The 26,436-nt window shown below is 35.3% G+C and overlaps 1 protein-coding gene across 1 annotated transcript in view; it reads left to right on the forward strand.

The window, feature by feature from the left end:
* ELOVL2 (ELOVL fatty acid elongase 2) overlaps positions 1-26,436 on the forward strand; it is a 102,562-nt gene that overhangs the window by 61,768 nt on the left and 14,358 nt on the right. Inside the window, exons 3-4 of the mRNA XM_051970689.1 lie at positions 8,800-8,987; positions 22,183-22,260. Coding sequence (XP_051826649.1) covers positions 8,800-8,987; positions 22,183-22,260 — 266 coding nt within the window. The remainder of the gene's footprint in view (positions 1-8,799; positions 8,988-22,182; positions 22,261-26,436) is intronic.

The following is a 26,436-nucleotide window of genomic DNA, read 5'->3' on the forward strand; positions in this document are numbered from 1 at the left end:
GAGAGGTAATGAAAATAAGCTGTAGATTAAAGTATATTTAGGTACATGGAAATATAGGAATTTATTTTGATTGACTCTTTTACCACTTTTTAAATTTGGGGTAGGAGAGGAGCAAAAAAAAAGAGAAGGAAATTAATGGATTCTTAAAACTGTTATTTATCCTTCATTTTTGAAGAGGATCAACCAGGGTAGTGATTTGTATATGAATTGGATTTAAGTGGGTCAACTCACCTCTCTTAGTCATCAAAGTCCAGTGGCAAGACAAAAGTTAGGACTGGTGGCAGTTATCTGGGAGATAGTAGATGATCTTGGACCTTTTATGTCTGACCAACTTCTGATGAGTCCCGTTTCAGCCACTTCATGATCTTTGAAACAAATTGTTATCATCCACCCAGTCTGCTGGGGAAGTCTTCACATTTTGGAGGATAGATATCCCCTTAACTCACTGATGGGTTTGAGGCCAGTCAGTTACCCTCAACCTGGATTAACCTGTCTGCCAAAATGGATTTATCATTTTGTGGCTATTGCTACAGCTTCGTGGATTTAGGTGAAGGTAGATGACAAAGGTGGATGAGCAGCCCTGAAAAGAACTCTGCAAGCTCTCACACCAACAAGCAATAGGATAGGAGGAAGACCGGAAAGAATGAGGATAGTTTTGCCAGGTTGAATTTTTTAATTGCTCAAAAGAAAATCCAACTCTGTATTAGAACTTATTTCATGAATAAGCATCTTTCTGATTTTTATTTTTTTATTTTCTTTTTACTTTTATAAAGTGCTTCTGTTTTATGTTGTGAGTTTCAAAATTTAAAACAATCAGTTTTTTTTTTAAATTGCCAGTTCTAGAAAGTTTTATTCCAATTTTTACAGTTGAAATTTAAAAGGCTCAGAAATTATACAATTTGCTCAATTTGATAAATTTAATAAGTAGTAGAACTCAGAGAACTTTTGGTTTTTAGCTCAGTACTCTTTCCACTGTATTATCTTGCCTCTTGGAAGTATTTGCAAATAATAAGCCTAAGTTTCCTTACCCTTGACAGATACAAAGAATCAGGCAGGTCTTCTGAAATTCTCCTGTTAAGATCTACCTGTCTCTGGATTGAAAGTGGCATTGCATGGTATCAAATTTGAATTTGAACTTCCACTCTGCCAATTGTAGTTTTTACTTTTTACAGGTCCTTTATTTCTGAAATCCTAGGTATTATTAGATAAATCTAAGTCAGTTCTAGGATAATTCTAAATTTTAAGGAGTTTTAAAGAAGGTGCAAGATAACCCTGAAGTTTCTATGCTTCTAGACAGATGCTTTTGGCCTATCCCAGAGCAAATGTAAGACAAATATAGAGGACTTAGTCCTTCAGAGACTAATTTTCTGTGCCTTCCAGACCCATCTTCCCAAGGCAAGGCCAGAGTTGGATTAAGAGCCAGGCTCTAAGATGAAGCTAAACTTATGTATTCTTTTCCATATCATCTTACAAGCAGAGGCCTAGTCATGAATATGTATCATTAAAAAGCTTTTTGCTGAAGAAGCATTTCTTAAGAGTTTTCTGTATTAAATTTCTTTGATTCTATTTCCGTCATCCTTTTGTTTCACCATCCCCTTGGTTGCTCTTTTCATTTTAAGTCTGCCCACTATTGTATCTGCTTACCTGAAACTATAGCATTTTAGAGCTAGAAGACATTATGTAGTCTAACTACTTCATTTTCTAGATGAAGAAATCCAGACCTAGAAAAGTGTAGTGACTTCTCTAAGGTCACATGAAAAGTTCATTCCTGAAATGGATCATAGGGCCTGAGGCCATTTAACAGTGGTATTTTGGTCTATATAATTGCATTTTTTAGAGACTGAAAATTCCCTTCCCTCTACCTACTTCCTGACCGTGTAAACATGGTGGCTTTAATCAGTACACATCAAAGCTGTTTTCTTATGTAACATATTCTCTCAATACAGACCACAGGTTGGGGTTAGGAGCTGGGAGTGGTGGTAGTGATTATCTAAATTCAAGGTACTTTATGGTTTGCAATCCTAAAACTTAGTTCATGAGCTCCTACCAGGGAGCTTACCTTTAGCAGAAAATAGACAGTTACAAACAAAGACATTTATTAAGATGGCATTTTAGAAGAGTAGCAATAAAATATTCTTCCTATGAACCTGAATCATTCTCCCATATAGCAGAAAAGATGGATAGATATATACATAGCAGGGATAGCCATAGACAAGATAATTCACATATTTTCTCTTTTTAATACTATCCTCATGCTACTTTCTCCTAGATGCAGTATCTCTGCTGAACAGGTCACTCAGCTAGTTTCCTAGACCTGCTCCTTTTTGAAGCTTGCCTTTTGACTTTCAAGGATAATTTTCATTTGAAACCATAGCTGACTGTCTTCTCTAATGGCAGGACTCACATTCTTTGGAGCCTCTATGGACTCTCTCTTTGGCCTACTCCTTAGTGTCTCATCATGGGCAAGTAGTTCTGATGTAAAGGGCCATAGCTAATGTGGTTAGGGGAATAGAAATCCCCTTCTCTGCCAGTGGTCTCTAGGTCAGGGGTCCTTAAACTTTTTAAATAGGGGGCCAGTTCACTGTTCCTCAGATTGTTGGAGGGCTGGACTATAGTAAAAACAAAAACTTTGTTTTGTGGGCCTTTAAATAAAGAAACTTCATAGCCCTGGGTGAGGGGGATAAACGTCCTCAGCTGCTGCATCTAACCTGCGGGCTGTAGTTTGAGGATCCCTGGGTCTTCCTCCATAATTGGCTGTCCTCTAAATTTCCAGGGGGTCACATTCCACAAAGTTCTCCACCTTACATTGTGTCAAGAGTTGGCAAGTTGGTAAGTTAGTTCTTTAAAGGCCACTTTAAAGCCAGTATTCAGCCAGTCAGTGGCAAATTCCCTTTATAATTCCATCAAGGAAAGTCTTTACACTTTGTAAATATAATCGAGTATAAATATTTCTTTGTACTTCATTTAAAAACTCAATGTGTAGTTGTCTGTATTACCTGTGGTGAGTAAGAATCAATTGATAAACATATCCTTATAAATTCTCAATTATACAGTAGTTCTATCTCATTCTCTCTCTCTCTCTCTCTCTCTCTCTCTCTCTCTTTCTCTCTCTTTCTCTTTCTCTCTTTCTCTCTCTCTCTCTCTCTCCCCCCCCCTCCCTCCCTCCCTTGTTTTTTACTGGATCATCTTTCTTTTCCCATCTACTAACTATTTCCCAAGGTATAGTTAATAGTTTTCTGCTCTTCTTCCTATATACCCATTATTCATTCTTATACACAGCTTCATCTATCAAATAGTTCCCAAAACTTCAGCTATCCCTATCCTGTCAGGACTCAAGTTTCCTCATATCCTTTAAAACCAAACATCTCATGTTCCCTTAAAATATCTCCTTCCTACCTTACAAATTTCTTTAAAAGATTTTTTATCATAGCCTTTTATTTACAAGATAGATGCATGGGTAATTTTTCAGCATTGATCCTTGCAAAATTTCTGTTTCAACTTTTCCCCTCCTTCTGCTCCCCCCACCTTCCTTAGGTGGCAGTAGAGCAATACATGTTAAATATATTAAAGTATATATTAAACACAATATATATATATATATATATATATATATATATATATATATATATATATATATATATACATATCCATACAGTTAATTTGCTGCACAAGAAAAATCAGACTTAGAAATAAGGTAAAAATAACCTGAGAAGGAAATCAAAAATGCAAGTGGACAAAAACTAATTTGAAGAGAGCCATGTCCATCAGAATTGATCACCATATAGTATTGTTGTTAAAGTGTATAATGATCTCCTGGGTCTGTTCATCTCACTCAGAATCAGTTCATGTAAATATCTCTAGACCTTTCTGAAATCATCCTGCTGGTCATTTCTTGCAGAACAATAATATTCTATAACATTCATATACCACAATTTATTCAGCCATTCTCCATTTTATGGGCATCCATTCAATTTACAGTTTCTAGCCACTATAAAAGGGCTGCCACAAACATTTTGGCACATGTGGGTCCCTTTCCCTTCTTTTAAGATTTCTTTGGGATATAAGCCCAGTAGTAACACTGCTGGATTAAAGGGTATGTACAATTTGATAACTTTTTGAACATAGTTCCAAATTGGATGTATTCACAATTCCACCAACAATGTATGTGTCCCAGTTTTCCCACATCCCCTCCAATATTCAGCATTATCTTTTCCTGTCATTTTAGCCAATCTGAGAGATGTATAGTGGTATCTCAAAGTTATCTTAATTTTCATTTCTCTGATTAATAATGATTTGGAGCATCTTTTCATATGGCTAGAAATAGCTTCAAATTCTTAATCTGAAAATTGTTTATTCATATCCTTTGACCATTTATCAGTTGGAGAATGGCTTGATTTCTTATAAATTAGAGTCAATTCTCTATGTATTTTGGAAATGAGGCCTTTATCGGAACCTTTGACTATAAAAATGTTTTCCTAGTTTATTGTTTCCCTTCTAATCTTGTCTGCATTAGTTTTGTTTGCTTAAAAACTTTTAAAGTTGATATAATCAAAATTTTCTATTTTGTAATCAATAATGATCTCTAGTTCTTCTTTGCTCACAAATTCCTTCCTCCTCCACAGGTCTGAGAGGTAAACTATCCTATGTTCTTCTACAAATTTCTTTTAATAACATTATTTCCCCATTAATCTAGATTGAGTCTTTTGTTATTATCTTTGACCTCTCTGACCCCTAATCAGTCACCAAAAACAGCAATTCTTCCTTTGCAGTATCTTTCACATCCATTCCTTCCTTTTTTTGCATTCTAGTGTAGACCTTCATTAGTTCATGTCTGAATTATAGTTATATCTTCTTTCCTAGCCTCTCAGCCTTTTAATCTTCCCTTTCCCTCCCCTCTCCACATTCACATTCAAATCTGTCCATAATAACTTGAAAACATTGAAAACAAATGCAGAAGATTTTGGTGGGGGAGGTGATGTTTTTAGTTTGCTTGGTTTTTTTTTTTTTTTTAAGATTTCTATAGATTCCTGTTACCTAGAGAATAAAGTCCAGAATATATAATCTAGCATTCTGAGCTTTTCCATAGTTTGGCCCCATTTGACTTCTCTAGTTCCTCTAGTATATCAAAACATATCTATTCATTTTTTTCCTGAATCTACTTTGTTTTCTCTTGCTCCTTTCCCTCTGTTCACACCATTACCTACAGTACCCTTATCTCTTCTCTTCAGCAATCTAAAATCCTGCTTCCTCTTCCAGGACTAGTACAAAGACTCCCTCCTTTAAGAGGACTTCTCAACTATTCCAGTGCACAATGATCTCTTTTCTCTGAGCTCAGAATTTATTCATTTGGTAATTGATTATATATTGCCTTAAGATATGCCTTATGTTATTGTATTTCTCTTTAATTCTTATGTTGTTGATTAACTTTTTTTTCATTTCTAATACTAGATAGTAAGCTGTTTATAGTGAAAAATGTTACATTAAATTTTATTGCATCTTCTACAGGGCCTAGCATCTAGTAATTGCCACTTGAGTATTTGTTGATTTCCAAATCTCTGACATAGAATCAGATTGATTTCCAGATGTCAGCCTCATCTGTTCCTGTCTACTTGTCTGCACCAGATGTTTCCTGTCCTAATCTTGCATAAAATCGATGCTCTGCACTTTGCACTCTGCACAATTAGCATTGGCTAATTGTGATTTGACTTAATGGAGATTAGAATTTAGGTATGAGTATGGGGCAATACCATGCCTTTAAATTTGTCTGTATTCCCTTATTTCTATGGTCATGTAAAACAAAACGACTGGAACTTAATAATTTGCAAAACTTTTATAGTTTTAGTGTGTGAGATCTCAAAAGATTAAGGAACCAGTGTTTTAGAAGTCATCTCCCCAGTGTACACAGAGAAAATTTCCACTGATTCAGGGAATCTCCCCTAATACACACAGGAAGACTAACCCAATTTGTTGAAGCACCAAGGCATCCTGAGGGAGTCAGGAGACAGTAGGTTCCAAGTAGGTCAAACCATCACCACTCCCTTGATCAACATTTCCCCCTAGACCCTGATGGAGACAGCCCAGGACCTTGTGCCTAAGAGCATTGAGAATACTAGTTATTCCACACCACCAGTCCTGCTTTTTTCCCAGGCCTGTACCTATCATTGAGGCAAGAAATTGTAGAAAAGGGACCTATCTTCTTCCTCATCATCAGCAACAGCTGTTGACCAATTTTCACAAACTGCCAGAAAAGCACAAGAGTTCAGGGAGTGACAGCACTTCCCAGGCTGCCAGTTCTGCTTTCATTCTAATTCTTACAACTATCATCTGGGAAAGCAACTTCTTGGAGTGGGCCCCAGCTCTTTTCACCCCTTCATAACTCACAGGGAAGGTGAGTTGGCCTCATGGTCCCTTAAGAGAGATGCAGTAATGGGCAGCTTGTGTCAGCTAAATCAGACCACCTTCCCTATCCCACTCCCAGACCCTCATCTTCCTTAAGATCAAGATGGAGTCAGCCCTGACTCAAGAACCAGTGGTTAGTGATACCCAGGCTGGGACCTTCAGCCATCATCCTTCAAAGATATAACTGTTCTCACAAGGTGTCCTAGCCACATCTACTAGTATAGGCTACTTTACTGGACTTTAGTCCTTTTTTTAAAAAATAAGTTTTCCTTTTGTAGCCAGGAAATCATAAAATTGACAGTATCAATTGACCTTCACAAAGTAGGCTGGGTAAATTCTCATATCAACTCAGAGTCTCCAGGGTCTAGATCACTGCTATCTATTTCCCTTAGCTTTTCTACACATGAAAAACAGTGTGAGCTAAATGCTAGACCACAAAGGAGATTCACATACATCCTAGAAAGGGGGAAGCCACCCTAATCTGATTATACTGAGAAAAATGGAGGGTCTGGCTTAGAAATATGAATAAAAGAACCCATAAATAATCTCTGAAGTCTAAAAAAATCCTATGAGTACTTAGATGTTGTGGCAAATAAGGCAACAGAGCTTCTTCATAATGGATGGAGATTTCTGAAAGGGAGAGACAGCCAATTTACGTAGCTTTATCTAGTGGCTCTCATTTTCATTAGTCATAGCAAATCCCTAGTATAAGAAACTGAAATAAAATTTAAAAAAATTTTGAAAGTCTGGTAGCCAAAGTAATAACAAATATTTATTGAGGTCTTACTATGTCATCAATACTATGCTAGGACATGAAACACTCTATTAAAATTTCTTTTTCAAAGCTCACCACTGACACATAATTGCCAAATTCAGTGGCCTTTTTGGTGCCTATTCAGCACAATTGACCACTTCCTCTTAGTAGATTCTTTTTTCCTGCTCTAGCTTAAAGATCCTTCACTATTTTGATTTTTCTCCTTTTTCTAACTACTCTTTTCGACTTCCTTAATTAATAACACATCCTCATCCCAAACTCCTTATTTAATATATTTCTTGAGAGATCTTTGGCCCTTTTCTTTCCTCCCTAAACATTTTGTCCTTGGCAATGGTATTCATAAAGCGATCTCACAAATTACTATCTCTACATCTGACTTCTGTTCTGAACTAATAAATTTAAATTGCCAATTACTTTGAAGATACCTAATAACCACCTCAAACTCAATGTCTAAAATCAAATTTGTTTTAATTCCCCATAAATTAACTCATTACTTAACTCTTACTATATTTGGCACAGGTGACTCTTCACTATTCAGAGTCTTTAGTGGCTCCCTTCTGTGTCCCAAATGAAATCCAAACTCCTTGGTTTGATATTCAAGAGTTTTCACATTTTAATTCCTATTACCTTTCTAGTCTACCCTCCCTGAATCCTATTCTCCATCGAAACTAATTTCTGACCCACACTGTGCTTTCACAAGCCTTTCTATGATATAAATTATTATTATAGTTATGTATTTGTATCTTATTTCTCCACTAGCCTATAAGCATCATTTTAGGGACCAGATATATTATCTCTGCATTTAACACAGTGGTACTTAATAAGTGTTTATTGAATGAGTACAGAAGAAGCCTAAGAAATGATCATTAAAAATAATACCTGGCTCATAATAAATATATTTTAAAAAGATATGTATCATAAGTTGTATTAATTATTTTACTAGGTATCCTTAAAATATGGATTTTTAAACTCATTTTTTGCTTTTATTCATTTAGAATGTTTTATGTATATGAAAACTTCAGATTTTCTTTTTATGAAAACTTAAGTTTTGGCATGCAGGAAGTTTGCTTCTCCCCCTAGCAATTATGGTCCTATTATTGAAATGTTAGGCAAAAAGGTTTTCAATAAAGATGTGCAATATTACATGATATCTCTTTTGAAAGACAGGGTTAATTTATGGGGTTAATCATCCTGCATCCTTTTCATTAACAACTAAATATTCAATTCTAAGTTTATATACTGGCTTCATGGGGAAGTCACTAACCTCCTAGAGCCTCAGTTTCCTTGTTTCTAAAATGGGAACGAGACTTGCACTGACTCCTGTTGCACAGTTGTTATAAAATTGAAGCATTTTGTAAATCTAAAACACCATATAATTAGGAATTACCATTTTATATAATATAATCACAGGATGAACATTAATTTATTACTTTGAAGGACATATAATTTTAGGGCACTTAAACTGAAATGTAATGATGATTTACTTTTTTCCCCCTACATCTTTGTGCTATTTTATATTCAGTTGTAAACTGAATTTTTACATTCTTTAGAATAGAGAACATCAAATTCAGCAAGTGTACTTAACTTTCTTACTCAGTAATCTCACTGTGTGTGTTTCTTTTCAGATGCTCGGGTCAGAGGATGGCTCATGTTGGACTCCTACCTTCCTACTTTTTTTCTTACTGTAATATATTTACTTTCCATATGGTTGGGTAACAAATATATGAAGAACAGGCCTGCACTTTCTCTCAGGGGTATCCTCATTTTCTATAATCTTGGAATCACACTACTCTCTCTCTATATGCTTGTGGAGGTAAGTTTTCATTTAAGCTACAATTCCAGTGTTTAGTATGATGCATGGCATAGAGTAAGCATTTAACAAATGCCATTTAATTTATTAACAGTTTCGAATAGAGCAATTTCTATAGGTATTTACAATCTAACCCCTGCCTTCTGACAGAATTTCAGGAGTAGAATCCAAGAGGGCTATAGTATTCTTGAAGATCTGAGTAACTTATAGTTTTTGATACGTCAGTGGACTCCAGAAGTAGTCGATTTTCTTTGAGGGAGTTCTAAAAGCAAGGTATGAGTGAGCACTTATCATATATTCTGTTGATGATTTCATGTTGAAATCCTTTCCAACTTTTAAAGATTCTGTGAAAAATGAGGGATTCATAGAACTATAAAATGTTAGAGTTGGAAGATGTTAGAGATTCTCTAGTCCAGAGGTATCAGACCTTCTTCCTCAGTAATGTGCAGCCCACTACACTCCCAAGTATAGCTTGAACCAGATTAAAATGTAATTAGGGAATATTTAACACAATACATAAAAATACTATAAATCAAAAATAATGTTAAGTTATAGTTATCTAAGTCATTATGTGACCTGCAGGGATTCTTATAGATTATGTAGTGATCTCCATTTCTATTTGAATTTGACACCACTGTTCTGGTTCTTATCCTTATTTTGCAGGTGATAGAGGTAAAGTCCAGAGAAGTCATGTGCTCAGTCACACAACTAGGGAGTTTCAGAGCTCTTAGTAACTGAAAGACTTAGGCTGCAAAGTCAAGGGATTTGCCCCTGGTCAAAGTTAGTAAGTCTCATAGGTAGATAGATATAAATAGACCTACATCTCTCCTGCCTCCAAGTACAATGCTTTTTATATTATGTAATATAGCCTGTCTTAAGAGTAATTCCCAGCGTCTTTAATTATGGTTCATAATTAAATGTAGGGGTCACAAAGTTATAATTTATGATGGATGATAATAATTAAGACCGTGAACATTTGATTTGTATACTTATTTTATATATGTGTGTATGTGTGTATACACACACACACACACACACACACACACACACACACACACACCTAAGATCATGTAACATTTCTTGGGAAGAAAGGGGTAGAGTGTTGTGATCTTCTTCTTTTAAAATATGTAGAATAGTTCTCTCTGGGTTAAGGTGTAGGTTTCTCGGGGGAGGTTTTCTGAAGGCAGCTTTAGTATTAGTTGAAAGTAATAATCACCTCAAAACGCAGCCAGGTGAAAAAAGTTCAGATCTTTTATTGTCTCTAATATAGCCCGGTTAGCTTAGAGCCCTCTGAATGTCTCCAAATCCAAAGGTTCTGTCCTTCAGCCTCTGCCTCTGCTTTCTTCAGCCTCCAGCCAGCACAAAGATGGAATGAATCTCTTGTCTCCTTCACTTGGGGCTCGGCTAGCTTTCTGGAGAGTCTTTCAGACCAGCTTGGTCTCAGTGGGGGAGGTGCAGGAGTCCAGCCACCCCAGTGGTGTGAGATGAAGATGAATCTGGTTGTGCCTCTGAGAGAGCCTTCTCAGTCTTCCGCTGAACTCTCGAATCGTAGCTTCTTCCTCTGAAAAACTCCTTCCGCCACCAGCCAGCCAAGTGGAAAAATATTCCCTGAATGACTCTTCATGGCATATATATGACTTTTCTGAGAGAGTGGGATTATGAGTTTTCTCCCATAGTGCTTTCTGGCCCTAAGAGCTTTAAGGGAGGCGTGAATTCACAAAGTTACACAGTTAACTTTGTGAACTCCCATACTTGTGAACTCCAATGAGTAAAGGAAAGGTGTGAACATAAGCATTGTATCAATTAATTCTACTTAGTACCTTGTTTCAGGTTCTGGCCCAAAACATCTTCTTGTAAGATCAGATCAATAATCTATCAACTCTAATGAGTTAGCAGTTTGTAAAGATTCCAACAGTAGAGAGTGGAAAAATTTTAAGAAGCCCTCCTCTAATGAATGGTGTTAGAGCTGGAAATAGCTGTTGGGGATTATTAGTAATATAAAACATTCTTCAATGCCTCAGTTTGGGAATCTGAGAAAAGGGAGCAATGGCTGAGTATTCCATGATCTTTTGAATTTCAGTGGGATTTTTATGTTTCTTTCTGGTCAGTTTAGGTACAGTTATTCAAATTATAGTTTTAATTGCTTAGAAACTAATCCTTCAATTTGTTCATTGCATACAGGAACTATTTCCTTTCCTTGTCTTTTTTGCTTTCTACTTTATGTCAATAGTAATTCTTACTTCTCTAAAACAGAAGGATGAGAGAAGATGCCTAATAATATCTTGTAATTTCTTCCCCATCAGCTGCTTTCGATAAATGGAGGTGGGAAGGACAGTATTGAAACCAGGGGTCTTAAACAGTGATGGTGGGTGACCTTTGAATTCTTTCTACCCAGGCACCTTCTCTATAGTATGGATAAGCAAATGGGAGCTAGCTCAGTTTGCTTTCAGGGCAGCTGAGAGTTTCCTTGAGAAGCATTCCCAGGATCTCTGTAAGGCTGGCTCAATGGCATCTCTGTGCCTGATGACTGACCCCTGGAAGTGTGAGAAGGCATTCCAGTTCTTTTGTAGCTACCCCCATGACATCCCACACTTCCCATTTCTTTGTAGAGCACTAGGCTCAGGCTTTTTTACAAGGGCAAAAACAAGTACTGGTTGTCCTGCCAGCAGAATCATTCATTATTTTACACAGATATCACCAAGAACTTCTGAAAGCCTTAAATGAACCCCCTAGGGGCATGTCACTCCTTTGCTAAAAACAGGGCCAATGAAACTGGGAGCCAGGGAAGGGTTCAGTCCTCAGTTTGGGATATAGATGGAGTCCATTTTCTGTCTTTGTCACTCCCTGCTACTATATTCTGTACCTCTGTATTAAAACATGGCCTCAGAATGCCTTCATCATGCCCCCCCCACATTTCTCATTTTGGAAGATCCCTTCATCCCTAGAATTCAAAACTCAAAGGTAGTCTCAGGATGGCTCCTTCCAGAACCTCCATTTGAAGGAGAACCCTAACGAGAGCCATCTCTTTGTTCCTCAACAAGCAACAATCTAGACTTCTCTATCTGGTCTCTGTACTGGGTACCTTTTTTTCTGTTTCCATTCCACACCATCTTTTTCAGTTTACTTTTATATGTTGTTTTTCCTCATTGGAATGTAAACTCCTAAAAGGCAAAGATTCTTTCTGCTTATATTTGTATTCTCAGCACTTTGCACCCAGTTTAATACTTGTTGACTGATTGAGGAAAGGTTAAAAAAACACTCATTCTCATGCTAAAATATGATTGATAACAGCTTCAAAGTGTTATTTTTCCTGTCAGTCAGCAAGCATTTGTGATATATCTTTGTACTGAAATCAAAACCTTCAATTAAAAGAATGAATTTCTAATGGAAATTTCAGGAATCTGTAATTGGATGAAGAATGTAATTTAAGAGAACATATAACTTCTATCCCTGAGATCACACACATAATCAGCTCTGTTTAAACTGAAGCTTGTCTTGTTATTTGGAAAAAGTTAGCATCAGTATTAGAAAATGAAATTAACAAATTAAGCTAGTCTGAGTACAAATACTTTCTCTTGCTATCAGGTAACAAGCAGTCCACTTTTATAGCTGACCCTTCAACCCCCCCCATCTTTAATAACCATTGTGACCAGATTTAATCACTGTAAATATTGGGATATCTCTCATTTTTAATCCAGTAGTTTCTATCTCTATTAATTCCTTCTCCTCATTCTACAAATCTGCTACTTGGTCCACATATGCCCTCTACTCTCCCTGAGCTTTTCCCTTAACTCTGTTACTTTCTCTAGCTATCATTCTCTTTTCTTTCACTGCCAGAGTTTTCACCAGAGTATTCTATACATTCCCTGTTCCACTTCCTTACATTATCTTTGATTCTTCTCACATCTGCCATATTTGATTAACTGTCAAGTAACGAGGATTCTGCCTTCAATATCTTTTAAATATGTCACTTTTTCAGTAAGAATGGAAAAGTGACATATTTAAAAGATATTGAAGGCAGAACAATATCTTGTTTAGTTTCCTTTTCAGCCTTGGAAATAACCTAATCCATCTTGAACATTATTTCCAAATAAATTAATCTTCCAATATAAGGATCTGATCATGCCTTTCCCCTGCTCAAAGAACTTCAGTGGGTTCTTATTGCAATTACAACATAAAATTCAAACTCCATACCCTGACATTTAGTCCATTTCTACCAGGGGTTCTTAACTGGGGGTCCATGAACTTTATTTTTTACAAAGTATTTTTGATAACCATAGTTCAATATAATTAATTTCTTTTATACTTCAATATATTTTATAATATGCATTTTAAAACATTATTTTCAGAAGGGATCCATATACTTCAGCAGACTTCCAAAGGGGTCCATTACACAAATGATTAAGAATTTCTGTCCTATGCTTTAACTCTATTATCACTCCCCAGCCTCTATTCACTTTCAGGTATTCTCATTCAATCCCAATTAGATTGTTGACTGTTTTTCATTCTTCTCCTTGTGTTTTCTGAGCTCAGTGCATTTGTATGACCTAAAATCACACCTTCCATTTTTTTTACCTTTTGAAACCCTTCTTTTGATCTGGGTTTAATTCAGATGTTACCTCCTCCATAAAGTCCCTATTCCCCCAGCTGGAAGTTATTTTATGCTCCTGAATCTCTGAGAACTTTCTATTTGTAATCTCTCTTGCAAAGCTCATCTTTCACATATTAAATTTGCCCTATTCACTTGGCCACATTCTAAGATCTCTTAGTTCTTTCTTAGTTAGACACCTTAAGTCATTTTGTATTTATGTATACATCACCTCTCTATTACAGCATAAACTTCCTGACGGCAAACTATATCTCATTTTTCTTCTAACCCATTTCTAGTATAGTTCCTTTTGCATTGAAACTGGCTTATTGAATGTTTGATTAGAACTCCTGCTATATCCCTACTCTCAATATTCCTAACATAATTTGCCCCAGCCTTGATACCTTATAATTGGCCTAGATACCTTATAATTGGCCTTAGCAACCTACAGTGTACCTTAGGTGTCCTGACTATTTCTTAGGAAGTCAATCTCCTCAGCATTCAGTTCAGCAGACATGGCTAGCCATGTGCAGCCCCAGAATGGGAAATGGCCTGGGGCATGTTAGGGAGGAGGAAAAACTAATTTCTTTTGCTGTGGCAGTATTTCCACCCAACCACAAAAGTTGTGGGGTTAGTTTTGTAGAGGTAAATGTAACCTTTTCCCTTTGCTAACAATTTTCTTGCCTTCCTGCTAACTAGCTGTGTAAGTTTGAGTCGAGTAGAGAATACTGTGAGAGTCCTCTTAATGTATTGGGAAAAAGTCAGCACAATATTGACATATTTGCTGTTCTTTTTCTTTCTCTTGTCCAACATTCCTGGGAAGTACTTAGTAGTGCCATGTAACCTGCAAAGTTAAAACTAGAAGGCCTACATCTGGATGATAGAAATAATTATTTCTCATTTCTGAGATGGGAGGTGAGGGGGAAAAAATGGAAAAAGAGGAAATTTTAGAATTTGTAAATTTAAATCCACCTTTCTCCCTCTGATTATAGAAGATGGGGATGGGGATTTAATAGATCCTCCCAGGTTGTCACTATGATAGTCACCTCATCATCTTCCACCCTAGATATAGGATTTCATCACTCTCCTTTTCAATGTCATTCTAACTATTGTATTCTCCCATTGGGATTGTGAATTCTTTGAAGAGAAGGACTTATCTTTTACCCTTCTTTTTATCCCCAGTGCATAGCACAGTACATTGTAGGCACATTGTAGGCATTTAATAAATGTTAACTGAATGTTGACTATTATTTACAAGTAAAAATAGGAAGTTTTCAATCAACCAGCATATACTTACTGATGGTCTACTATGTGCAAGACACTGCAATAAGTACCTTATGAAATACAGGCCTAATTCTTACATATAAGAAGTCTAAAGTTGTGGATAACAAAGACCAGATGGTCTAGTTTGAAAAACTAGATAAACAACATATTAAAAGAAAATTAACAATACTGTCAATCTGTAAGTACTTGTCTTTCAGGTGGACTGCATGTAGAAGTTTTCTCAATGAGTTTCTCACACTAATTAAATTATATATATATATATATGTGTGTGTGTGTGTGTGTGTGTGTGTGTGTGTGTGTGTGAGACCGATATAGATAGTTAGATATAATATAAACAAGTGCCTCAAATATATGTAAATCGATGATACAGATAAATGCTATAGAAATTTGGAGCTCAGATCAGTGGAAGAGAGAGTGCTGCATTCAGAGTCGGCTACTTAGAACCCATGTTGCATTGGGCAAGTCATTTAACCTTTCCCAATTTCAGGTTCCTCATCTTAGATGAGGAGGTTAAACTAGATAATGTCTAAAGCTCCTTTCAGCTCTAAACCTGTGATTCTATGATCACTGATCATGGGTTGGGTTCTTTATGGATCAGTTAGGGACTGAATTGAACTTTGAAAGAATCTTCTATCAAATTTGGAGAAATAGAAGCAGCCAAAGATAATTGTAATGAAAGTAGCAAAGTACAATAACAGAATTCTCAAAGCAACTAAATGTAATCTCAAATCAAATGCTGTTTTTAATTATATTCTTTGGAGATTCCACTTTTAAAAAATCTGATATTGTCCCTAAGAAATTAGTTATTTGTTGACTCTTCATGGGAACACACTGGATATATCATCCTTGAGAATTTCTCTCTCTCTCTCTTTTTTTAATCATTTCTGGCTTTAAAAATTTATGTTTTATCACATACCCTGCTCTGTCTGTCCTGTCCTTGATTTTTCTCATTAGCTTATTTTTTGTCTTTCTTTTGTCAAAACTTATTCACAGAAACTCCTCACTTTTTTCCTCTTCAGTTTCTCCCTCTTGCTAAATATGCTAGCTTCCTGCATGCCATATATCTCCCAACCACAAGTGCCCAGGATTACAGAGCTTCCTTTCAGTTCCATCTCAAAGACAAAGGCCCAGAGTGGCCCTATTGGTCCAAGGTCACTTGCCTGTAGTCCTTACTTCTCTTTCAGGGAAGACGTTTATGTTTCTTATCTGTTAAGAAAACCTCCTACTCCATGAATTCAATTAAAAATAAATAAATTGCTCATTGTTCAGAATTGAATGTCTGGACCAGAAATGAAGCCTCCATGGGAAAAGAAATCTGAAATTGGAAGAAGGGATGGGGAAGGGTGAGAAAAAGAATAGTAGATGAATAGCAGATACTGAATGAGTGTTTCTTTCTTTGTTTATAGTAGTTTTAATGGGCCCTGAATATGTATTATGTAAGATTAAGCTCATTGCTATAAGACCTTGGGTCTGTGAAGAATCAGTACTATTACTTTTGCAGTGGGTGGACCAGTGATCCAACTTGATTTGACCCATGTAAATAAAATAAATTTTTTTCTTTCTCAGGACTAAGACATGATAACCATCTTAGTTGTTGGTGTGTTCTCTCTGGTTTTGCAGATAGAGAAGATAAGTTTATCATCAATTGAGATGGTAGATGTGGCTAAGTTTTTTGGGTTTTTTGTTTTGTTTTGTTTTATTTGTTTATTTTATTTTTTTTAAACAAAGCCAATAGTAGAAGTCCTTGAGTCTCAGTCCTGGAAGGAAAGATCTTGATTTAGATCATAAGTATTTCTTTTAAAATATCATCAGGAAAATATGAATTTTTTATTAAGTCCTAACAGGTTATACAAAACTTTCTTCTTTTGTACTTCTGGGATGTTAATCTTTATTTGGTCTCCTCAGGGTGGCAATTTGAATAGCTAATGAAGGTATGGGAAGTAATAGGTATGATATATAGCATTAGGCAGACTAATTCAAGAAAACCTCTTTTTTTGAAATGCAAGGCATTCAAAAGAAAATAACCACAAGACCTTATATGGAACAGATTTTACATTACATTATTTTTGCCTCCATATAAGAGACATAGAAATAACCACCCTGCTTTTCTCCCCTGAAATGAAGAACAAACCAAATGAAGTCAGAGAGGAACAATATCAGGAACATCTGGGCCCATAACTTAAGATATATATTTTGCTTTTACCTTTAAAGCAAATGAAGAGTACTATGCAGATTGACTAGGAATCAGGATAATTATATAAAAATTGTTAGAAATGAATATTTTCTGTTATCCAAGGCTCAGATGAGTTGCAGAGACCAGAAAGAAACCCACCAAAGACTCTTGAGCCCTAGAAATGATGGTGCTTCTATTTTCACTGGGTATAGGAATGGAAAACCTCTGGAGATATTGGACTAGAAATTAGTGAACGATATCTGTTTTAGACTTGTGCAACTTTTCTTGTATTTGAATTCTTTAGGCCAAAGAATAGGCTTACTTCCACACCATATCCTTCCCCAGCTACACGTGGCCTGCTGCCTATTTGTATGGCTCTAAGAATGTTAGGTTTTTTTGCATTTTCAGACACAATGAAAATTTATTTGGATATATAAAAAACATTCTTAGCTTCAGAATTGTTCAAAAACTGGAAGTGGGCCATATCTAACTAGCAGACAGTTTGCTAGTTAGTATCATGCTCTAGGTAGCAATGCCATATATCAGATATCTTGGTGGCCTCTAGATCTCTATTTTATGGAGAAGGCTTGGAGATTACTTTGGATTTTCAAAAAACACAAGTACTGGCAGGTCCCACCAAGCTGGAACATATTTTGTGTCAATGACTGAAGGACCAGGCTAGCTGAATTTATCAGCAGAAGGACAGCTCTCAGATGACGATAAGGCAAGTTGAGGAGTAGTTGTGATCTCTGTCAATGGCTAGAACAATACCACCCATGAAATCACAAATCTTTTAAAGAAACACCTTTTTTGCAAGTCACCCATAAGTCCACTAATGTCCAAGAAAAAAAATCTAAACTTCATATGCCTAGATTTCTCTGAATCAAAAAATCTATGAATCTGGAATCCATTTAGAGAAAAGAATGGGATTTTCAAGAAACATGAAAAAAAAAGTTGAAATAATTTTCTTTTCAAGACCTGCCAATTATCTCATCACAAGACACTAATGAACTCCTATAGAAAAAAGTTCTAAATTCTTAAAATGTTGTTTATAAAAATGCAAATAACAATAATTTTGAGGTACAGCCTCACACCTATCATATTGGCTAATATGACAGCTACCTGAAGTCAGGAAGACTCATCTTCCTGAGTTCAAATTTGGCCTCAGATACTTACTAATTGTGGAATCCAAGGCAAAAGTTTGCCTCGGTTTCCTCATCTATAAAGTGCTTTGGAGAAGGAAATGGCACACCATTCCAGTATCTTTGCATAGAGGAACCCCAAATGGGATAACTAAAGTTTTACAAATGACTGAAAATGACCAATAAATATGGCAGAAAAAAATGATAAACATTGGAGAATATGTCGGAAAAATAAGGACACTAATATGAACTGATCTAACTTTTCTGGAGAGTAATTTGCAACTATGCTCAAATGGCTGTCAAACTATGTATATCCTTTGATTCAATGACACTACCATCAGATTTGTACTTCAAAGAGATCAAAAGAAAAAGAAAAAGGAACTATGTTATACCAAAATATTTATTGCAGCCCTTTGTGGTGACAAAAACTGGAAATTTAGGAAATGTCCATCAATTAGAAAATGGCTAAATAAATTGTGGCATGTGATTGTGATGGAATACCATTGTACTATACAAAATGAGCAGAAAAAAAGAAAGCAGGTTGCTTTCAGAAAAACCTGGGAAGACTTGTGAACTGATGCAAAGTGAAATAAGTAGAACCAGGAGAATATTGTACAAATTAACAGCAATATTGTACTATGATCAACTGTGACTGACTTAGCCAATCTTAGCAATATGATTCAAGACAGTTCTAAAGGACTTGTAAAGAAAAATGTTATTCATGTCCAGAAAAAAAAAAAAAACTGATAGAGTCTAAGTGCAGACTGAAGCATCCTTTTAAAATGTCTTTATTATTTTTTTGGAATGCAATTCCTTTTGCAATATGGCTAATAAAGAAATTTTTTCTATCACTTCACATCTATAATCTACATCAAATTGCTTGTATTTCAAATGAGGAAAGGCAGAGAGAATGAAACTCAGAAAGATTTTTACATTTCTAAACTATATGGAGAATTGATTTAAATTTATAAAAATGCAAGCTATTCCCTAATTGATAAATGGTCAAAGGATATTAATAATTTTCATATGAAGAAATTAAAACTATCTATAGTCATATGAAGAAATGTTTGAAATCACTATTGATTAGAGAAATGCAAATTAAAACAATTCTGAGATACCATCACATACCTATCAGATTGACTAAGATGACAGGAAAAGATAGATAAGTGCTGGAGGGGATGTTGGAAAACTGGGATACTAATGCATTGTTGGTGGAGTTGTTAACTGATCTAACCATTCTGGAGAGCAGTTTGGAACTATACCCAAAGGGATATAAAACTCTGCATACTCTTTGATCCAGCAGTGCCATTACTATTTCTGTATCCTAAAGAAATCTTAAGGGGGAGGAAAGGATCTACATGTACAAAAATCTTGTCATAGCTCTTTTGGTGATGGAAAGGAATTGGAAAATGAGTAGATGGCCATCAATTGGGGAATGGCTTCATAAGTTATGGCATATGAAAATAATAATATTGTTTTCTAAAAAACTGATGAACAGAAAATTCTGATTTTAGAAAGTTCTGGAAGATTTACATGAATTAAAGCTGAGTGAAGCATGCAGAACCAGGAAAACATTGTACACAGCAACAGCAATATTGTGTAATGATCAAATATGATAGACTTGGTTCTTCTCAGTGGTTCAGTGACCTTTGAACTCTGGACATCCAGATGGAACATCCAACTCTGGATGGAAAACACCATCTACATCCAGAGAGAGAATCTTGGAGACTGAATGTAGATCAACACATACTATTTTCACTTTTTTTCCCTCATAGCTTTCCCCATTGATTTTTCTTTCTCAACATGTTTCATATGGAAATATGTAAAAAAAAAAGAATGTAAAAATATATAATAAAAATGTTTTTTTACATGTAATTAGGGAAAATAAAAAAGATATAAAAAGTTTTTAAGAGAATGTTAAAAATTGAGAGAAAACAGAATCAAATGTATAAGATGGGTGTTTTGCACATAAATACGTTCTGTGATAAACCTTACAGAAACAAGATGCAAAAAAAAGTTTTTTACCTGGTTCTGGGAACCAGAATCAGTAGTTTCCTTTCATGGACTGTCTGGGAAGATCACTTTCTTTGGATGATAACTAATTAAAATAGATGGAGAGCCAATGAATGGGAGGGATTGGGTGTGAGGAAAGAAGAGTTGTTTCATTAAAGGTATGTCAGATTTAAAAACTGGACAGATTTTTAACCACACCTAGAGACTCTTATAGACAATTCAGTATACTAAACATATCCCAAACATGATTGCTCTGTAATTTGTAAAGTCAATTTATAAATTAGTAAAATATATCTTAAACCTCTGCAATAATAGAAAAAAAAAGCAAAACAAAATATTTTATTAGTACTTCAAGGCAGAAGAAAAAAGTTGATTTTGATGTTTTGTTAAATATCCTTAAATTATCATACAAAAGATAATTTAGAAGAATAAGAACTTGATAAATATTTCTAAACCTATATAAAATATGCTTCTATTTAATGTCGACTAAACTATGAGGTACTGAACAGCTGTAATTTTTTTAATTATTAAAGCTTTTTTTCCCTCAAAACATATGCACAGATAATTTTTCTTTTTTTCTTTTTTTTAAATAATTATAACTTTTTATTGACAGAACCCACTGGGTAATTTTTTACAACATTATCCTTCGCACTCGCTTCTGTTCCGGCTTTTCCCCTCCCTTCCTCTACCCCCTCCCCCAGATGGCAAGCAGTCCTATACATATTAAATATGTCACAGTATATCCTAGATACAATAGATGTGTGCAGAACCAAACAGTTCTCTTGTTGCACAGGAAGAATTGGATTCAGAATGTAAAAATAACCTGGGAAGAAAAACAAAAATGCAAACAGTTCACATTCATTTCCCAGTGTTCTTTCCTTGGGTGTAGCTGCTTCTGTTCATCATTGATCAATTGGAACTGAGTTAGATCTTCTCTTTGTCGAAGAAATCCACTTTCATCATAATACATCCTCATACAGTATTGTTGTTGAGGTATATAATGATCTCCTGGTTCTGCTCATTTCACTTAGCATCAGTTCATGTAAGTCTCTCCAAGCCTCTTTGTATTCATCCTGCTGGTCATTTTTTAAAGAACAATAATATTCCATAACATTCATATACCACAATTTACTTAACCATTCTCCAATTGATGGGCATCCATTCAGTTTCCAGTTTCTAGCCACTACAAACAGGGCTGCCATAAACATTTTGGTACATACAGGTCCCTTTCTCTTCTTTAGTATCTCTTTGGGGTATAAGCCCAGTAGTAGCACTGCACAGATAATTTTTCAACAATGACCCTTGCATAACCTTGTGTTCCAAGTTTTTCCCTCCTTCCTCACACCTCCTCCCCTAGATGGCAAGTAATCCAATATATGTTATACATGTTAAAATATATGTTAAATCCAATATATATAAACATATTTGAACAATTATCTTGTTGTACAAGAAAGATCAGATCACAAAGGAAAGAAAATGAATAAGAAAACAAAACACAAGCAAACAAAAACAAAAGGAGTGGGAATGTTAAGTTATGAGCCACGCTTAATTCCTACAGTCCTCTCTCTGCATGTAGATTGCTCTCTTCATCATGAGCTCTTTGAAACTAGCTTCAATCATCTCATCATTGTAAAGAGCCACACGTTCATCAGAATTGATTGTCATATAATCTTGTTGCCACGTATAATCATCTCCTGGTTCTGCTCATTCCACTAAGTTAACATCAGCTCATGTAAGTCTCTCCGAGCATCTCTAAAGTCATCCTACAAGCTGTAAATTATTATAAGTTTGATATAGCAGATAGCATGTCATATACTCAATTCAGTTCAAAAGCAAGAATCAAGTCCTATGATAGCATCTGTTTAAGAATGAATTGGCATAAACCCAAGTCCTAGCCAGTTTCCTGAATAAATGCCAGTAGGAAAAAAAATGAATGAGTGATTCATTTAGATTTACTTCCTGCTGTTTTTTATCTTTTCTTTATTGTTTCTATTTCAGCTTGTTCTCGCCACTTGGGAAGGAGGCTACAACTTACAGTGTCAGAATCTCGTCAGTGCAGGAGAAGCAGATATCCGGGTGAGCCTCAAATAGAAAACTGATAATTTTGCAAAAGTCTCTCTCAGACAGTGGAGCCTTTACCCATTATGGTGAACTTGGGTGGAAAGAGGATTCCTGTCTTTGGTGAAAATAAAATATCATTTTTGAGATTTTTCATAGTTGCTGAAATGAAAAGCAACAAGCTTTCCATTTTGGATCAATTGCTTTAGAAGTATAGTGAGATCAAGAGTGGGAATAGTGATAGTCATCCTACTGATTTCAAATATATTAATGTGAATTTGACCTAGTCATTCAGAAATATTAATCAAACAGAAATGTTAAATGTTAATTTTATCTAGTCAGTCTCTCTACCATTCTATACTTCTTCTTCTATAATCTATACTCTACTTCTATATTTAAATGATCCTGGCATTTGAGAATTTGTGCATTTTGAAAAGTTTGGACATTTACCATTTGTCCTAGTAGGCCAGCTCAGTGTCTGTCTGTCTTCTCTATCTCTAGCTTGGTCTCTTACTCTCACATATCAGACCTGAAATTTCATTGAGAATTTCCAGTGTGAAGATACTTTCCAACAGTGCAGATCTATACTGGCTCTGAACAGCTTACCTAGAAACTGTGTTATAAAAACATAGAAACAGGTCCATGGAGACACAGAATGACTTAGAAATCCACAAATTAATGTTATATTATGTATGTTGTATTATTTATTTTGTTAAATATTTCCACACATTTTAATCCTCTATGCCTCTGGGAAGCCTAGAGCAAAGAATTTAGTTGTCGCTAACGCAGGCAGCAACTTGAACAAGACGTGAACCCCTTGTGTTCTAACTTGAGGCTATCTTATCTATCTGCTAACTCCATGCTACCTCTCTTATTATTTCTTACTATTAGTAATTTGTTTTTCTTTGTAACTAACCTTAATTCTCATTGCTACATATTAATATTTCCATTCCTGGAAGACACACTGAACACTTGTTCTCTCTCTTCTGTATTAGACAGACTCCTGCATACTTTTGAATGCTATTATTAACTTACCCTCTCACCTTTAAAGGGTAAATAACCTCAGTTCTTTAGTGTTTCCTAATGTTTTGATATTCATGATTCTTTTCAAAGTCCTTTCTCAATTCTCCTACCAGTTGTCAATCTTACTTTGTGCTGTGTATAAGAGGAGAGCTACTATATGATTTCTAACACTCCTTTTAGGGAACATCCAATAACTGAAGTGACAACCTTCTAGCATGGACTGGGGAGTCAATTAGTTATCCACTGAAACAACTTATGCCTTTTGTTTTTCTTTCTTTGATATGTTTTCTTTGTTTTGTTTAGATCATCAATACAGTTGAATTCCACAATTAGTAAGCACCTACTGTATATCAAACAATATTTTGGATGTTAGGGTAAACTAGTTTTCTAACCTTCTAAAACTGCTTTGCTTTGAATTCTAACCTTGATTTTAAAACTTTAAAATCAAAATCAGGAAAGTTCAATTCCACTTAAAAATATGTTGTTTGTATTTTTTTGGGAGAGAGCTAATTGTTATACGCTTACAAGCATAGCACTGCAATTGTTGCAATATATGTGTCATATAAGATTTAAACAAATTTTAAGGGTATTAATAACTTCTCAGATGCTTACAGGGAAAATTAATATCAAATATAGAGGACTTAATGCAAAGTTCTAGAGTGTGCATCAAGAAATCTCAATTCAAATCCAGACATTAGCAGTGTGACCATAGACAAATAATTAAGTAATTTAAATTACTTAATAATTTAAGCTCAATAAGATGGCTTCTGGACCATTTCCAATCATCCTGATCTATACTTGCACATTCTCTCTTCACTTAAATTTAATTTATTTGCATAGCATGGTACCACCTCTTTGATGTCATGGTCCTCTTCGAGAACAAAGGACAAACAACAATAGGAAGGTAGTGAAGTTTCACAAGATACTTCACGGAGTTTTTTCGACTAGCATGTTTTTAAATTCTAAAGGACATTAGAGGTGTGAGCTTTGATTATATACCATGCTGGACATCATAAATGCTTCATAGAACACAAGAAAAACAAAGCATTTTAATCCAATTACCATCTCACTGGATTTTTCATGAGATTACCATCTCACTTCATTTCAAGTTACAGGGAGAGATATGCAAGTATTATTTTCTAAGGATGTAAGAATGAAATCCTGGAAAGTACTAAGCTATCACAAAAGATCATATAATCTTGTTGTAGAGAAAACCTTGGGATTAGGATAACCAACTTTAAAAAGCTTCTTGAGGCATAAGTTATAATAACAATACAAGCTATTATAATAATTATTGACATTTGCATAGCTCTTTATGAGTTATGTTTTATATAAGTTAGCTCATTTTTAACCTTACCAACAACCTTGGGTGTTGGAGAATAACACTACTTGTGTGATCTTTATACAGAAAATGAATTTCAAAGTAATGACTTGTCCAAGATTACAAAGTCAAGCAGTCAAGATTCAAGTGCTTCTCTTGTAACTACAAACCTTGACTATGCAGTTGTTCTCAGGGAGCCATCTAGCCCACCCACATCTGAACAAGAAGTTATTTGGCCATACACAAATAAGTGGTTATATACAACCTTTGCTTAAATTTAAATCTCTATCAAGAAGCAACCCACAACTTTCCAAGGTGGATTCTTCTACTTTCAGATAGTTGTCATGGGTTGAAATTTCTACCCATTACTCTTCTTTCTGTCTTTTATGGCCAAGCAGAACAAGTTTCATCCTTTCCCTATGTATCAGACATTTTATAGACACAGGATCATAGATTTAGACCTAGAAGACATAGTATGGCTATTCCTCATTGAATTTCCTTCAAATTAATATTCTTATTTCTGTTAGTAAGCCTTATGGAATGATTTCAAAGCCCTTCAGCATTCTCCTGGATGTTCTCTCACTTATTAATACTCATCCAAAACCAAGCACAGTGCTCCAAATGGGATCTGGATTGTGGCAAAATACAGCAAAACTATTTACTCTCTCATCTAGACAATAGGCCTCTCATTGTAGCCTAAAATGACATTAGCAGTTTTGGCTGCTATGTTTTCAGTGTTAATTCATATAGAGGTTCCAATCTGCTGAAAAGCCCAAGATCTTTTTCAGGTGAGCTGTCATTTAGTCAAAATGTAGAAGGCCTAATGAAGTGAAGAGAGCTCTGCATCTTTTTACATTTCTGTATCTCTATTATAAAAGTAATCCCAGAATCTCCAAGTTGGAAGAAACCTCAGAAATCATCTAGTTAGATCTATACTAGAGAGATAGCTTTGCCTAGCAGATAGAGCTGCTAGAATGAAGAAAGCCTGAGTTGAATGCTCTCCTCCCAAACATATCCATTACCTGTGAGACCCTGGGAAAGTCATTTAACCTCAGTTTTCTCATCTGTGAAATGAAGATAATACTAGCATGTGCCTCAGGGTTATTTTAAAGATTAAATAATATAATAATCTCTTTACAAATCTTAAAAGTGGTATGTAAATGTGAGATTTTTTTATACTTGATCAAGAACCCTTTCTCCAGCATCCCTGACAAGGAATTATACAGACTGTACTTTAAGAATATCTCCTGAATCAGCCCATTCTTTTGGATTCATCTAATTATTAGGAGTTTTTTTCTTCTTAAATCCAGATGAAATTTGGGGGAATAGTGGATAAAATACTAGACTTAGAGTTAAAAGACTTGGGTTCACATTTCACCTCAGACATTTGCTAACTCTGTGAGTTACTTAGCCTCTCAGCTGGATCATCTATAAAATGAAGGGAATTAGATTCAATGAGTGCTAAGGTTCTTTCAAGCTCTAAATCTATAACCCTATGATTTAAGTCCCTGTAACTCCCATGGTTTGGTTCTACCCAGTTCTGCTCTCAGGAGATGTAAAATGGTATTTAATCACTTTTACACATAACAATCCTTCAGTTACTTAAAGGTAGCTCTAAGGTCTTTTACTTCCACTAATCTCTGCTTATCCAAGCTAAAATCCCCAGTTCTTTCAACCTATTTTTAGATGATGTCTTTTAGTCTCCTTGTATTCTTGGTGGCCCTCTTCTGGTCACAATCCATTTAATCACTGATTTTCCTAAAATGTTTGGCACAAGACACTGAGGGACTATATAACCTCTCTAATTCTGGACACTATATTTTCATAAAAGTAGTAACTGATGATGAGTT

This window comes from Antechinus flavipes, chromosome 1 (assembly GCF_016432865.1).
Source record: "Antechinus flavipes isolate AdamAnt ecotype Samford, QLD, Australia chromosome 1, AdamAnt_v2, whole genome shotgun sequence".
In the NCBI taxonomy this organism is placed as follows: Eukaryota; Metazoa; Chordata; class Mammalia; order Dasyuromorphia; family Dasyuridae; genus Antechinus; species Antechinus flavipes.